The sequence below is a fragment of the Haemaphysalis longicornis genome, unplaced genomic scaffold (assembly GCF_048455015.1).
Source record: "Haemaphysalis longicornis isolate Haplotype H1 unplaced genomic scaffold, Haemaphysalis longicornis Haplotype H1 scaffold_2, whole genome shotgun sequence".
Taxonomy (NCBI): Eukaryota; Metazoa; Arthropoda; class Arachnida; order Ixodida; family Ixodidae; genus Haemaphysalis; species Haemaphysalis longicornis.
The window spans coordinates 88,352,582-88,367,253 of NW_027526295.1; the positions used below are offsets into that span (position 1 = coordinate 88,352,582).

General features: G+C 45.1%; 1 protein-coding gene across 1 annotated transcript in view; it reads left to right on the top strand.

The window, feature by feature from the left end:
• Mterf5 (mitochondrial transcription termination factor 5) overlaps nt 1-14,335 on the top strand; it is a 29,112-nt gene extending 14,777 nt beyond the window's left edge. Inside the window, exons 5-7 of the mRNA XM_077698023.1 lie at nt 1,186-1,431; nt 10,113-10,235; nt 12,024-14,335. Coding sequence (XP_077554149.1) covers nt 1,186-1,431; nt 10,113-10,235; nt 12,024-12,359 — 705 coding nt within the window. The 3' untranslated portion in view covers nt 12,360-14,335. The remainder of the gene's footprint in view (nt 1-1,185; nt 1,432-10,112; nt 10,236-12,023) is intronic.
• Nucleotides 14,336-14,672: the final 337 nt, after the last annotated feature.

The following is a 14,672-nucleotide window of genomic DNA, read 5'->3' on the forward strand; positions in this document are numbered from 1 at the left end:
ACGTAACCATGGTTGGTGGGGTCGTGGCCCACGCCTCGCACGCCCATCCCGCGAGCTTCTCCAGAGGCACACGCTTCAGCCGACCGCTCGTTTTGAATGCGTGAGAGCCGCTGCTGCCATTGCAGTTATCAAGCGCGCAAGTGGAACGACTAGACGATTTGTGTGAACGCCGATAGAAAAGCCTAGGTGCCTATACTTCCTGCGTCCGAAAAATTGTTGCTAAAAGCCATAGAGATAATATACTGACTCTAAAAGCTTTGGCGCCATCTTTAGATGGCGATGGGTGGGACGAAATTTCTGCTGTTTCGGCAGTTACGGTTTCGTATCCGATTCTAATGTGCATGCGATTTCGCGACCTATGTTTCCTGAAAAAAAGTGCGTGTTAGAATCGGGTAAGTACGGTAATGCCAAGAGGGAGGGGGCTAAATATACCAACGTTACTCAAATTATGCTCGTAGTGAACATGCATCTTGGGGATTGAAATGGGAGTGCTGCTGGGGTGCGACGACTGTCACCTTGTTTTGCGCAACTTTTGCCGTGGCTCTACACTTGTGCGTAGAGCCAGGTCTTGAATTACAAAAATAATAATTTCGGCATTCCCATGATAATAAAAGTGCCGTATGATTGCTTAGTTCTTCAATTCAATATTTTCAGTGGAACTCCACGCTATCTATGCATAGAGGCTAAGAATTTAAAGGTGGTTTGTAAAAAGGTAGTGCAGTTTGTACCTTGTGATACTCTGGTTAAAAAAACTTTATTGAAAGGCTGTTTCAGGGTTATGTACGTTCAAAATCTATTAAAAAGTTCACCCCGCCCCCCCCCCCCCTCCCCCCCCTCGAGTTGGCAAAAATATGATTTTTGAGGCTTCTAGGCTGACATAATAAATCTCATCATTCTTCTGCTCCAAATCGAGGTTCTTCTGCTGCTCCAAGAACTGCTCCCAAATCTGATTCAGCTGTGTCGCCCGTGTTTATGGCTTACTGCAGCAGCAGCAAGCACTTGAGTGTACTACTAAGGTTTCCGTCGACAGGTGGCGGGCTCGTCAACTTGCCCCCACTTGCCCCAGTGCAAGGGGGCCAACCGCAGCGTAGTTTTTGATACATGGGGCCTATGGGCAGTTTCACAGCTGGTGCACGTTGAGTAACTACTCTGTGCCAGTCCGTGACGATGGTAAACCCCGCGCAGGTGGCGGAGTTCGACGTGCGGCGGGAGTGCCCCCGCCTGCTGAACCTGGTGTACTACGCGTCCAAGGCGCGCCACCGCCTGGAGCTGCTGTCCCAGCTGGGCCACCCCGCGGGGGGCGTGTCCATCAACGTGCTCAGCATGGCCGCCAGCGACTTTGCGCGCGTCTTCTACAGCGGCAGCGACCGGGGCAGGCCCAGGGAGACCGCCGAGTACCTGGCCCACCTGCTGGGCAAGCCGGAAGCAGAGGTACGTACGGGTGGTGGCTTTGTTTGCATGTGGAGGCATTAAACAGCGCCCACTGCGCGAAAAAGCCAGTTTCAATGCCTGTAACGGTGAAACGGCTTCTAAGCCATTTGTCTTTGGAGTGTACCTTGGAACACGTCATTCCATAGCACACGCTTTAACTCAGCTGTAGCGGAAAATGGCTGTCCACACTACTACACTGCAGGTGATGCAAGGAAGCAGAAATATGGAGCCAAACAAGAGCTCGGAGGCAGTGAAATTTGCGACTATCGTCAACTTTTGAAGTGCATGGAAGCAAGAATGGGCTGCGGTGAAGTGCAGAGGAGACACTTTAAGGAATTAAGGTACAAGCAAGTCGTGCAGCGGATTGTCCCAAGCAGCAAGATGGTGAAGCCTTTTGAGAACGCAGGGCAGAATCTGAGCGTTAGAGCTTTAGGGCTTTAGAAGTGGTCACTAGGACTTTCTTATGCACAGCTCGTAAGAAGTGCTTATCGATTGGACTTTTTACCTAGCCTACCACACAAAGGGGTTCACTCATGCAGTTTATCAAACAGCAGCCAGCTTCAGAAACAGATACTGCTCACTTTGCAGTGCAGACACGAGCACGTTAAACAATGAAGACCTTCCTGCTAATGTGAGATAAAGCCGCAGTGGTGGACAGAACAGCTAGTGCCACCAACTAGTCTCGCTAGTTATTTGCCGACTAGTCCCGCCCATCAGTTTTAGTGTGGAGGGCTGGGTGCACCGAGAGGCTGGGAGAGTCGCCAACACTTCCAGTTGATCTAGACGTGGGTTGAAGTCGCGGGCCTAATTATTTATCACTCTAAATAAGGGGAACTCGCCTGATAACATTCCTATTGCACTTACTGTTTCATGACCTACGCACGCTGCCTGTTGTTAACCCTGACCACGAAAGTGTCTTTTGTAAAATAAATATTTCAGGAAACCATATTGTTATTGCGGCAATTTATAGGCCGCCGGGAGCTCCCTGTGAATTTTTACTTGAACTGTATGATCATTTGGCCATGTATAAGGATCAGAATATTATTGCTGCGGGAGACTTCAACTTACCGCACATAGATTGGTGCTCGATGCCATCAGGGGCCACTGATACAAAGAACTCCGAAATCCTCCAAGATACGTTATTAGCTTACAACCTTACACAGACAGTACTATATCCAACACGGGTGACTAGCACTACTTCTCCATTCTAGATTTAATTTTGTGTTCAGCCAGCTTTACTGATCATACCACAGAAATTCATGAAGGAGTCTTGGAGCACAAGCTCGTATATTTTTCCTGTAAGCTTCTAGACCGACTCAAGTTAAACAACGCTAAATTTGTAAAAGTAAAAGACTACAACGCAGCAGATAACCCAAACATTGCCCACCATTTAGAAGAATAGAAGAAGCATTACTGACATTTTACGATGACGATGTTAACGTCTTGTGGGCAAAGTTTAAGTCATGCTGCAATTATTGCATCAATAAGTTTATTCCTGATAAAATGAAAACAAACAACAAAGCCAATCCTTGGATAACCAGAGAAATTATGCATTTAAAACGTAAACTAAAACGGCACCGAAAAAGGAAGAACAGGGATGCCGCCCTTCTTTTTAAGCTAAGTTCTAAGTTGAAATCTAAACTACGAGAAGCTAAAGAGCGCTTCTATTCAACCACCCTTGGGCGCTTTGCTACCGAATCCCCTCACAAATTCTGGCAATTCTTATCAAACAAGGACTCAAGACACGTAGATCAAATAGCTGTTGGTGCTCGCATTGTTACAGATAAAAAAGAAATTGCTGAAACATTTAATTCCTATTTCCAGAGCGTATTTTCAAGGCCAGCCACGCTGGGTAATATGCCTTACGTCAACGATAGCAACAAATATATCCATATTACTGTCGAAGATGTTACTGAGCTGCTCCTACGATTAGATCCTAAAAAATCCGCAGGACCTGATAACATTCCCACCGCATTTCTTAAAAGATATGCAGAGCTGCTGGCTAGATTCTTGGTACAATTGTATTCTAAGTCTCTTGAAACTTCTTGCCTACCACTTGAATGGTTGGTTGCCCGAGTGAAACCAATTTTTAAAAAAGGCTCTGTCACCGATTATTGTAATTACCGACCCGTATCTCTCACTTGCACAGTTTGTAAAGTTCTTGAACACGTAATTGCTAAACACCTAAATGATTTTCTTGACAATAATAATCTTCTTACTAACATACAGCACAGTTTTCAAAGAGGGTTTTCAACTGCAACTCAATTAGTAGTTACCGTCCGTGAGATGGCATAGGTGCTTGACGAGGGCGGGCAGATTGACGCAGTTCTAATAGACTTCTCGAAAGCGTTCGATGGAGTTCCACGTTCGAAACTAATAACAAAAATGATAAACTTAGGCATCCCATCACAAGTCGTCAATTGGGTCATTTCATACCTAACTGGCCGCAAGCAATATGTTGAAATTGGCGGTGCCTGTTCTCGTTTTCTAGATGTTTTCTCGGGCGTCCCACAGGGCTCGGTCTTGGCACCGGTTCTGTTTAACATTTATATTAATGATCTTGGCCAAATTGTAAAGCCCCCTCTACGCCTCAAGCTGTTTGCAGATGATTGCATCATATATAGCCACATAGTGTTTGCCGCTGACCAGCAAGTTCATAACCATGCTTTGCATGCAATAACGGAATGGTGCAATAAATGGGATATGCTTATAAATCTCGACAAGACGGTTCACATGTGCATCTCAAATAAGAAGAATAAATCTCATTTCATCTATAGTCTTGGCAATTACCAGATTAAACAAGTGGAGGAACATAAGTACCTGGGGTTAACCTTGATGTCCAGACTTAACTGGTCAACACATGTAAATAACATATGTTCCTCCGCCAGAAAGAAGGTAGGATTTCTGAAGCATAAATTTGGTGATGCCCCCTCGTCGCTTAGACTCATTGCATACAAATCCATTGTAAAACCCACCCTGGAATACGGGAGCATTGTCTGGGACCCCCACACTACCACTAATAAAGAAAAGCTTGAAAAAATTCAGATATTGGCAGCTCGTTTTATTTATAAACGTTTTAGACGTCGCGACTCCCCTTCAGCTATGTTGGAGCTCGCACACCTAGAGGCATTGGCCAACTGACGTAAAAGTGCCCGTCTAAACTTTCTACACCAGCTGTATTTTAATAAACTGGGAATCCAGTCACAAGATTACATAGCTAACAACCCTAGTCGAGCGTCTCATCACAAACATAACCGAAGTATTAAACCGTTCTTTGCCCGTACAGACCAATACAAAAATTCATTTTTTCCCAGAACTGTTTCCGATTGGAATGTTTTGCCAGAGTGTTCACCCTTGCTGTCATTCAATGTATAATGATTGCATACTTACCTGTTGATTATGTATCCCCACGTTCATGTATTGACCTTGTATCCGTACGCATGTCTTCTGGATGTGTACATCCCTCTCCTGCTTAGACCTCTCAAGGTCCGCAGTATTGTACAAATAAATAAAATAAATAAATAAACTTAAAAAACCATCGTGCACCAGTACGAAAAGCTTTACAAATAGTTATCAATGTTCACATTGACCTAGTTTGGGTATTTTAGAGATGTGTTACTTCTGTACTGAAATAATAAAATAAAACTCCTGCTTGCTTGACAGCTAGTGCCATCTAGTGAAAACTGGATAAAACAAAATACGTTTCTTGTTTATTTTTTACCCTAGTAAAGAAGTGATATATTTCTAAAATAAGCAAGGAAGAAGAAGAAGAAGAAGAAGAAACTCGTTTATGAATTTGTAAAACTTTTCGTATCGGTACACGATGCCTTTTAAGCCCGTGGGTCATGAATTAGCAAGTCCTGGTGAGTCCCCCTTAATCACCAGGATTTTTTTTCAGCCTTCGAATGGAGTGTTCAATGCTGTGTTCACTTTTCAACATGAACAGTTTCAAATTGAACACTGTCAGAACTGCTCCTCCTCCTCCGCAGGCATGTTTTCTTGAATACTAATGTTTTCTTGTGTTTTTTTTTTATTTTTGCCAAAACTTTCTGCTTGGATGTCCTTTCCAAGTAAGCTTTCAGTGAAGTGGAATCCTGGAGATACAATTGCAGCAGATACGGATTAAAGCATGGTACAAATTTGAGAAATTCTTTGGCCAAAGTTTACTGCATGCAGTGGTTTAAATTCCAGCTGCTAGAAACACACTGTGGAGCCACGATGAATGATAAGAATTGATGAGTGCTTCTACAGCGATAGTGTGGTCTGAGAAAATGGCTCTTACTCGCGGTTGAATCCACTCCTTTCAAAATAAATAATGTCACATTTTGCCCCTTATATAACTCCATGGTCATGCCTCGTTTCATATCGTTCACTATTGTAGATACTTAGCTATTGCACTTTCAAAATGAAAGTGCGAGGCAGTCGCTTTTGTATCTGTTTCGTGGCCATAGGCGACTAAAAAAAAGGCATGGAAAAAAACTGAAGTCCCCTCCCCAGCTTTTTGCCAAGCAGCAAGAAATCCTCCTCCCCTGCCTCCCCTTTTTCCTACATTCTCTGCTTCTGGTAGCATGCGGTGACATTTGCATTCTTAGCTTCCAGCTGAAACGTAGTACGCTTCTATGTACATTGGCAGCTTCCGAGTAGCACGTCCTACACAAAATGGCGAACTATGTAACGCTTTGCATTTCCACAATAACGCAGATTTCGCGAATGTTCCACTTCAAATCGTTATAATAGCGTAAATGGAGATCACTGGTAGAAAGAAATTTTGAAACACTAAAAAAATAAGAAAGATATAAAAAATTAGGAAAATTGGCAAACCGTATACCGCTCTGCATTTCCATAATACTAATGCAGATTTCGCTAATGTTCCACTTCAAATTGTTATGATAGCGTAAATGGAGATAATTGGTCGGACAGGATTTAGGAAAGTCAAGAAATTTGACTAAAAACTTACGCTCAAGACAAGCGACAAAATAATGCTATGGATTAGTAGATAGTTCTCTGAATTTCTGCGGAATTTTTTTGCACATGCCTTGGCTGTGAGTCACAGTAGAGCCTATCCCCACATTTTAGTGAGATGTCCAGTGTTGGGAGGGTGTTCTCTCAGGATTTTATGCTAGATATGATGACGGGTGAAGGGTGCACCCATACACATCCAAAGCGCATTCTCAGTGAGACTGTGCCTGTTTAGTGAGCCGCAGTTGACACTTCATTGTATCCCTTGAGCAGGTGCTGATATTCCGTTCCAAGATAGTTACAAGTCTGCACTTCTGGTGCGATGCGAAGCATTAATTAAACGTGTTGATATGGCGCCCCCCCACCCCAAAACCTCCCGAAAACATATCAAACCACCCTAATTTAAGGGTAAAAAATGCGCGGAATTCAGCTGAAAGAACATTTTACAGCAAAAGAAATCACGGAAGTTGGAAAAAAGATTTTGCACTGCTGGTGCTCGAACCCAGGCCATTCGGGCCAAAACCTGGCACTCTAATGGGCTACTGGGGCCCAACAGCGGAGATCGTTTCAGCAGCTGTTCAGAGAACTAAGAGTTGCTGCTCACAGGAAGTGCTGCGCTTGTGCCCATAGGGAAATGGAATGGCACGAGCAGGTGACTGTGCTTTGTCTCTGCATTCCTGCTACATCACTGTCCTTCATTATACGGACAGGGAGGGATCACCATTTTATCATTCCCCTATTCACGATTAGTGATCTAGGAGTAAGTTATCATCAAGTTAGGAGTAGGCCATGACGACGGTAGTTCAACTTACATGTGGGCAAATCTTCGCTTTGAGCCAGCCATGTGCCACATTCTGTAAAAAAAAACTTCTCTGTTTGTATGTATATACAGGTGCCGTCAAAAGTAATTGGAACAAGGTCTCGTAAATTTACAGAAATTTCTTCATCTCGAAACTGCCTGACTGCATCGGAGTGTGTTTAAAGGAGTCCTCCGTAATATAAAAAAAGCTTCTTGCAGGCCGGTAATGGCTGTCAGAAAGCCAGTAAGACAAATATTCTGTGATATTCACAAATCCTTGTTCCAATCACTTATGGCAGCCACTGTACAAATGTCACCGTCACAGCACATCGTCATAATCATGGCACACTCCTCAGTAAACAAGAGTGTTGGGGAGCTGTGAAAGGGCGATGCTAAAACGGTCTCATTATTTTGGGTTCACCAACCGGTTGCCTATTCTGCGAAATGGTGAGCAGGATCTGGATGCTACTCTTGTTAAAGCACTGGCAGGTCATCCTGTTCGTTGCAGTGGAGAGAAGCTCAAGAGCAATTCTCGTAGTCATGCAAAACAATGTCTAATGAGAAGACACGAGAGTGGAACAGCACGCCCTTGTCCTCATATGGGTCAGTGATGTGCCATACAGCAGAATGAACTATCCCTCTTCTCAAGACAGACAGCGATGCGATATTCCAATCTGAGAGAAGTACCAGCCCAATTTTCCGGTGCAATGCAAAAATGTTAAGTGTGTTGACATTCCATGGCCTACCCCTATACTGACTGGAAAGATTCCAAACTGCCCTAATTTAGGGAAATAGTGTACAGACGGAGCATTTTACACTACGAACAATCACAGGACCTGGGGAAAAAAATGTTATCGTTAGTACTGGGACTTGAAACTGGGCCGTTTGCTCCAAAACCTGTGGTATTGTACCCCTAAGGCTGACCAACGGAGTTGTTTCAGCAGTTGTTACTAGTGAACCAGTAGGTGGCACTGGGTGCGTACAGAAAATGCCGGGCTTGTACCTGTCTGTGAACACAATGTTGTGATGGTTCCTGTTCAAGAGGAGCTGACTGGTGAGAGGTGTATTTTGTGGTTGTGAATTACCCAGTTACCGTATTTACTCGGCTCTAACACGCCCTCGATTCTAATATGTGCGCCTGATTTTGGCAACTGGAAAAAAAGAAAAAGCGCAAAAGTTCCCTGCACAGAAACAAGCACCATTTGTGGATGCAAGAACTTTATATATTATTGGGCTAGGTGGCTCTCGTCACACATAGGCCGCAACATACTCCAGAGCAAACCATCCATGGGGCCGCCCTTCCAAATTCACGTCACGAACACTCGTACAAATATCTTTAAAAATGTTTCAGCGGGAGGCTGTCGTGGAGCGACAAACCCTTTGTAGAACGGGGTGCACTGCACGATAATAAGTAGGATCTCGCTGCTCTGTCTCCTTTCCGGCAGCTAAGTGTAAAAAAGCGGGGGCTTGCTAACTGAAAAGAGGCGTTTGCTATCTGCTAGCGTCTATTTTTAACTTTTACCGAGGCATCCTTTGTTGTGCGTGGTTGCGTGGGTGTGTTCTCCTCATTCTGTGTGAAAACATACACCTTTTCTGGATTTTTTTTTTCAGCTTGGCATTGCGGCAGGTCTTGCAATCTTGGCCGCTTAGCTGGCATGATTGCAATTACGGTTGCCTTGCTAAATCGGCAATGCATGATAAGCAACCAGTAGCGCTTTTTCGGCTGGTACTACTAGATTCTAACACAGATGCGATTTTGGAGCATACCGTATAAACCGGATTATAGGTCGACCCCCTACCTTGAGGTGGGAAAAGTTGACAAAAAAAATAATTTGGCACAGAAGCGCACTCACAATGTCTATATTTATTTTCGACGCCCGTCTGTCACTGCCACTCACAAGTCACTCGTCCGAGCTCTCGGAGTCGTCCGAGGATGACTGCTTCGCACTGTCATCTTCCATGCCATCAGGCGCGTTGCTGATGGAGCACTACCTGAACGCTCGTGTACCCATGTCGTCGGGCAGCGACTGCCCAGAGAAGGACACCCAGCTTGACACGGTCGCAACCGGCCCGTATAGGTCTTTTTGTTGTCGCCGGCTATCCACTCATTGTACAGTTCGCGGAGCCGGTCCGCGCATGGCCTCCGGAGCGATCGTGAGCGAAGTTCCCAGACAAAGTCCGCCACTTTGTTCTCCAACTCGGGGTGCACCGCTTGACGTCCACAGAACGATCGGTTTATTGGGTTGCACGCGCACAGCTTAGCTTTCTGGCTCTGCCAGTACCGCACACTTTTCTCTGAAACGCCTAACTGGCGTTACGCCGCCATATTTCCCATTCTGCTCGGTGACGCAATCACCGTCAGCTTAAACGCCGCGGTGAACTGGCGTCGACTGCCGCCACTCATCTCGGAACAGAGACGTACAGAAATGTACGCATGCACGCGTAATAGACGAGTAAAAGACGAAAAACTAGAGAAAAGCGAAATCAAATAAAGGCCTGATAGAGCGAGAGAGCAGTCCGACATGAATGGCGATTGGCGACGGACTACGCTTGCACATTGTTGCCAGACAACGATTTACATTCTGCCAATGACCGCTATATAAGACGAGGGGTGACTTTTGTGCGGATTTTTTTGGAAAAAAACTCGACCTATATTCCAGTTTATACGGTATTTTTCGGGAAAAAATGTGCGCAATAAAATCGAGTGACTATGGCAAGCCTGGACTTTTCTTCATACCTTGGCTTCCCTTGTTTGTTGTTGCTGTTGTCGTTTTTGCCAGCAAAACGGTTTATCAGGCAGCCCGTGTTTAATTTCTACTGACATTGTATTCACTGGAGGCGTGGCTATAGGCAGCGGTGTGCTTTTGAACATGTGCAGTGGGTGACTCTCGATTGGATGCGCACCCAATTTCCACCTGTGCAGGTTCGCCAGCGCCTGGCCAGTCACCCGTCAGCCAAGCGGATTTCCCTGCTGAACGCCCGGCGAGTCGTGGAGTGGCTGCTGCCTCGGGGCATCACCCATGACCAGCTGTGGTATGGACTACAGGTGGGTGCCACAGGTTCCTCTCACTTTAAGTGCAGAGCACTTTAGCAGCTCACCTTGTCATCGTAGCTCGCTCGCTGGACCCAAGTAGAGCCACACGGCGTTCCGTCATAGCGGCTGTTATCGCAGCGTAACCCAGAGGCTTCGAAAGCCAAGCAGTTTATCTAGTCAGAAGCATTCGAAACTCGTGAACCGCTGGCGCTTGTCATACATCTCCCCGTTGTTTAGCGCAAAGAAAACTGCTGGTACATTTGAGGCAAAATAATCGTAATTAACCGGCAGCGCCCACATTAATTTAGTTAGAACTGCTCGTTGGGTTGGTTTTACGAAAAAAAGTGGCAGTGCAACACCGGAACGTGCGGGAGGAAAAGCAAGCACAAAAAGAACAGAACTCCCGCTGGTGGAGTTTCAGGCAGGGGGCGTGCGAGCACTGCGAAGGCGGGAAATTTGAATTGCCTTGGGTGGTAGTAGTCAACGGATAACGGTGCTACAGCCCATTATGGCGAATCACTGCTCTGCACTTCCGACAGCTTTCGCATTTAGTGGAACGGCTTTAATTTTTTTTCTAACCCAACAAGAGAAAGAGTAATAGCGTAAAAATTGCACACTTTTTATGTGTGTGTGTGCATGTGTGTATATACACACTCATGTACAGCAAGCTCTCGTTATAACTAAGTAAATGGGAGCACCTAAAATTTCAATATAACTGGTAATTCAGAATATGCAACTGCTCCACAATGATCTGGTAAGTACAGCTTAATTGGCTGTGACAACTCTCGGAAGAATATTGTCAATGCTAAAAGGAACTACATTTGGTGTTTTCAAAGCATTTGCGGAACTTTTGTCACATTCAGAATTTCTAGTTCTTGAGCGTATTTTGTATTACTGGCAGTTGAACTTTAAGGCTGTAGCTTTTTGTAGTTGTGGTCGCCTTACTATGGCTCATGTAATCAATCGCATTGGTTGAAACAACTGCCTGCTTCTCAAAGAATTCTGAAGAACCAGTTTATTTGTACGATGTGGCTTGCAAATCTAGCGCCTTTGCTGGTCTTGCTAAGCATGGCCGTGGTGAAGAGGGGAAGAACTCTTCCCAGTTTCCCAAAATACAGCTTCATCCAATTTGGAAAAACAAGCCTTTGGTACCTCACTTAGCTTTAATCCAGTCATGAAAGACGTTTTTTTTTTTTACTGGAAAGATGCACCAAATATTGAAAAGCTGTCATATTTTGTAGTACAGTAATGTAACACAGAAAGGAGTGATGCAGTATCGTCTAGAGACATCGCTAAAGAGTGGCTGGGCAGTTGCCACTCCTTCATCTGTTTTCTTTAATACTTTGATTGTCTGTATGAAGTTTGTGATAAGTGGTATTATTGTTATTGGTACGGTACAGCCTTTTTAATGAGGCAAACTTGTATTTTGTATTCAAGGCCCCTTTGATTGTGAAGTTGATCACAGTATAGTTTATCGCACCATAAAACTATTTTCACTGCATTTTTTTTCTTCTCCCACCATCTCTGCTGTCTGCCAAGCTCTCCTGCCATGCACTTTGGCTTGCTGGCTCACGAGGCAGTGCCCCATCTTGTCACTCGCTCCCACTAGTTCTGTCAGTGACTTCAAAAGATGAAACACAAACCGTTCAAAGCTCTCCTTCAGGGAGCACATGGGTCTTTGGGACCGAAAAGTTGCCAAAAGAACAGCCTTTTTTTTTTAGGTATCCCTTTCCTCTTGATTTGCACAGTTTTTCCTCTGAAAATTCAAGCAATCAATTCAATCAATCCGTGTTCACGTAGGTGGTTCTGTACGACTCGGAGCTGGTGGCCTCGCACTTTTTGCGGCTGCCCGAGCGGGAGGAGCTGCAGCCGTACTCGGAGTGGCGCGACTGCCGCGAGCTCCTCGAGGTGCTGCTCTACTACATGGAGCGCGAAGCTCACTTCACGGGGCGCACCCAGGTCGGGCTCTTCAGCGAGCTGGACGCTCCGCTGCCCGACACCTCCCTCCACGGCGGGGAGGGCAGCCGGTCGGCAGTGGCCGACAACCCTTACCTGCACCGGGCCGTCTTGTCGCCGCGCCAGCAGGAGGAACAAGGAGGGGAGGAGCAAGAAGGGGTCAATGGGAGCTCGTCATGACACAGTGGTGACAAGGTGTGTGATGGCGCCAGTTCAGTGCCTGAAGGACTCCATGAGGACGTCGGTTAACGGTAACAACCCGGTGGGGGCGAAGCAAAGCGTCAGAAGAGGCCCGTTGTGACGAGATCAGTTGACGAGCTCGTGGTGGTGGTGTCAATTCAGTGCAGGAGCAGCAAGATGTCAGATGAGGCTCGTTGTGACAAGTCAGTTGACAAGCTTCTTGTGACGGTGGCAGTTTAGTGCCTGAAGGACCGTACGGGAATGTCACTTATCCCGTGACAGTTCGGTGCAGGCGTGGCATGATGTGAGAAGAGGCTCGTTGTGACAAGGTCATGATGAGAGGTGGCAGTGTCAGTTCAGTGCACGATGGACTGTATGAGGATGTCAATTATCCGCGACAGTTCGGTACAGGAGCAGCAAGATGACAGAAAAGGCTTGTTGTGATGACAGGATGTGACAGCGACGGCTCGGTGTACGAAGAACCGCAAGGGAACGTCAGTTTTGTGAAAATGCGGTGCAAGAACAGCAAGGTGTCAGAAAGGACTCGTCAAGATGGAGTTGTGACAAGAGGGCCTGAAAGATCACTTGAGGGTTTCGGTTATTTGCGACAGCTGACTGCAGGAGCATTAAAATGTCAGAAAGGGCTCGTCGTGACGCAGTGGTGACAAGAGGATGTTATGGTGACAGCTTAGCGCTGAAACAGATGACAAGGTATTGATTGGTGTCCTATAACTGCTTGAACATCAGCTTTGACTTGCTTCTTCACCTGTGGGACAAACAGAAGAACTTTCAGATCGGTGTGATATGCCTGTGACGGTCACGAAAATGATGTGGAGCTGCAATGGTTAAAGTGTGGCCATAACTGCTTTAGTTTTTGGAGCAGTGAAGGTGGCTCAAGTGAACTTACGTGCAACTGCATAGGAACTGCTGTTCAAAACAGGTGTGAGAGCTACTTGACTAGTAGCATTTGTTGCAGTGTAATAGTGCGAACCTTGATGCGAGGTAGCTGTGTTTGCTGCGAAGAAGTTTTTAATGAATGGTGCCACCAGAACTTGCACTTGAAGTGGTACATAGGAGTAGACAACGTCGTTTAAAATAGCACATGTAGCAATACAAGTAGTAGTGTGCAAGGGATGTGGGATTTTGTTTTAAGTGTTGTTTATGCAGGCATGCTTTTGTTGCTGCAATCACCAATATAGCACGTACAAACACAGGAAGGTTTAAGTGCTGCCATGTGAAATAATGTGTGGCAGAGTTTTAAAAAATGGCTTATTTTCTCATAAATAAGAGATGTTGACATGAGAAAAAAGAAATACAGTTGATTCCCACATCAGTGATTGCCGAGGAAAAACGTTTCTTTGATTTTTGCGTAATTTTGCTGTTGTGAACATTTGCAGGCACAGTTGAATCTCCTGTAACTAAATGCAGGCAGAACTTTGTTTTAGCAGGTACTTTATTTTAAAATAGACAAAATTTTTCCTGCGTGAAATGGAAAATAAGCCTGGTCTGTGACAGACACTTGCATACAATGCAACGGCATTAAAATGTGGTATTGCGAAACTTGTGCTGCACTACAAATATCCTGTTTTTTGTTTCTTGCCTTTCACAGCAAGTCGCAATAACAAAATGGTCGTGTTCACTCGCAAGGCATGAGCACCTGAATAATAAATACACCTTTGCTCTGGTCATCTAAGCGCGGACGATTCTTGAAAGTCTTTCACACCCTTATTTTTGATGAAAAAAATGCAAAGTGAGGTGTCCGCACACCCTCCTGGCAAGGACGTCCATATCTCAACAAATCCTATCACACAAATATTGTTTGTCTCACTAGCACCTGGTGTTAAGTTGTGGCTTTTCTGTGTCCTTTATTCGATTTTTTTCACTGCTTAAATTTTCAGCAGTTAAAGCACGAACTTGCAACTACAACGTTCTGGTTCCCAATATAAATTTAGGTTCTGATGTGTGTAAAAAAGAAACTCATCATCTCAGCTTTATGGTTCAGACGTGTTTTGCTAATGACATGTTACAGACTAAAAATACCCCCATTCTAGTATTGACAGAGGCGAACGTAATGGCAACAGATTAATAATTCTTTTATCTGCCTTCCCTGTTAACAGTGTCCTTGCAACATGCACATTTTGCTCAAATTCCATGTGCCTGTGATTGTTTGCGACACTAAGTGATCGGCAGCTTATCAACTTGGCCAGAGAATAAAAACTGCAAATGCAATATGGGAAATGTGTAAAAAGAGTGTCTTTACTAGTCAGGAATAGTGGCTAACACTTAAAGGAGCCATTAAGACAGAATACGAGT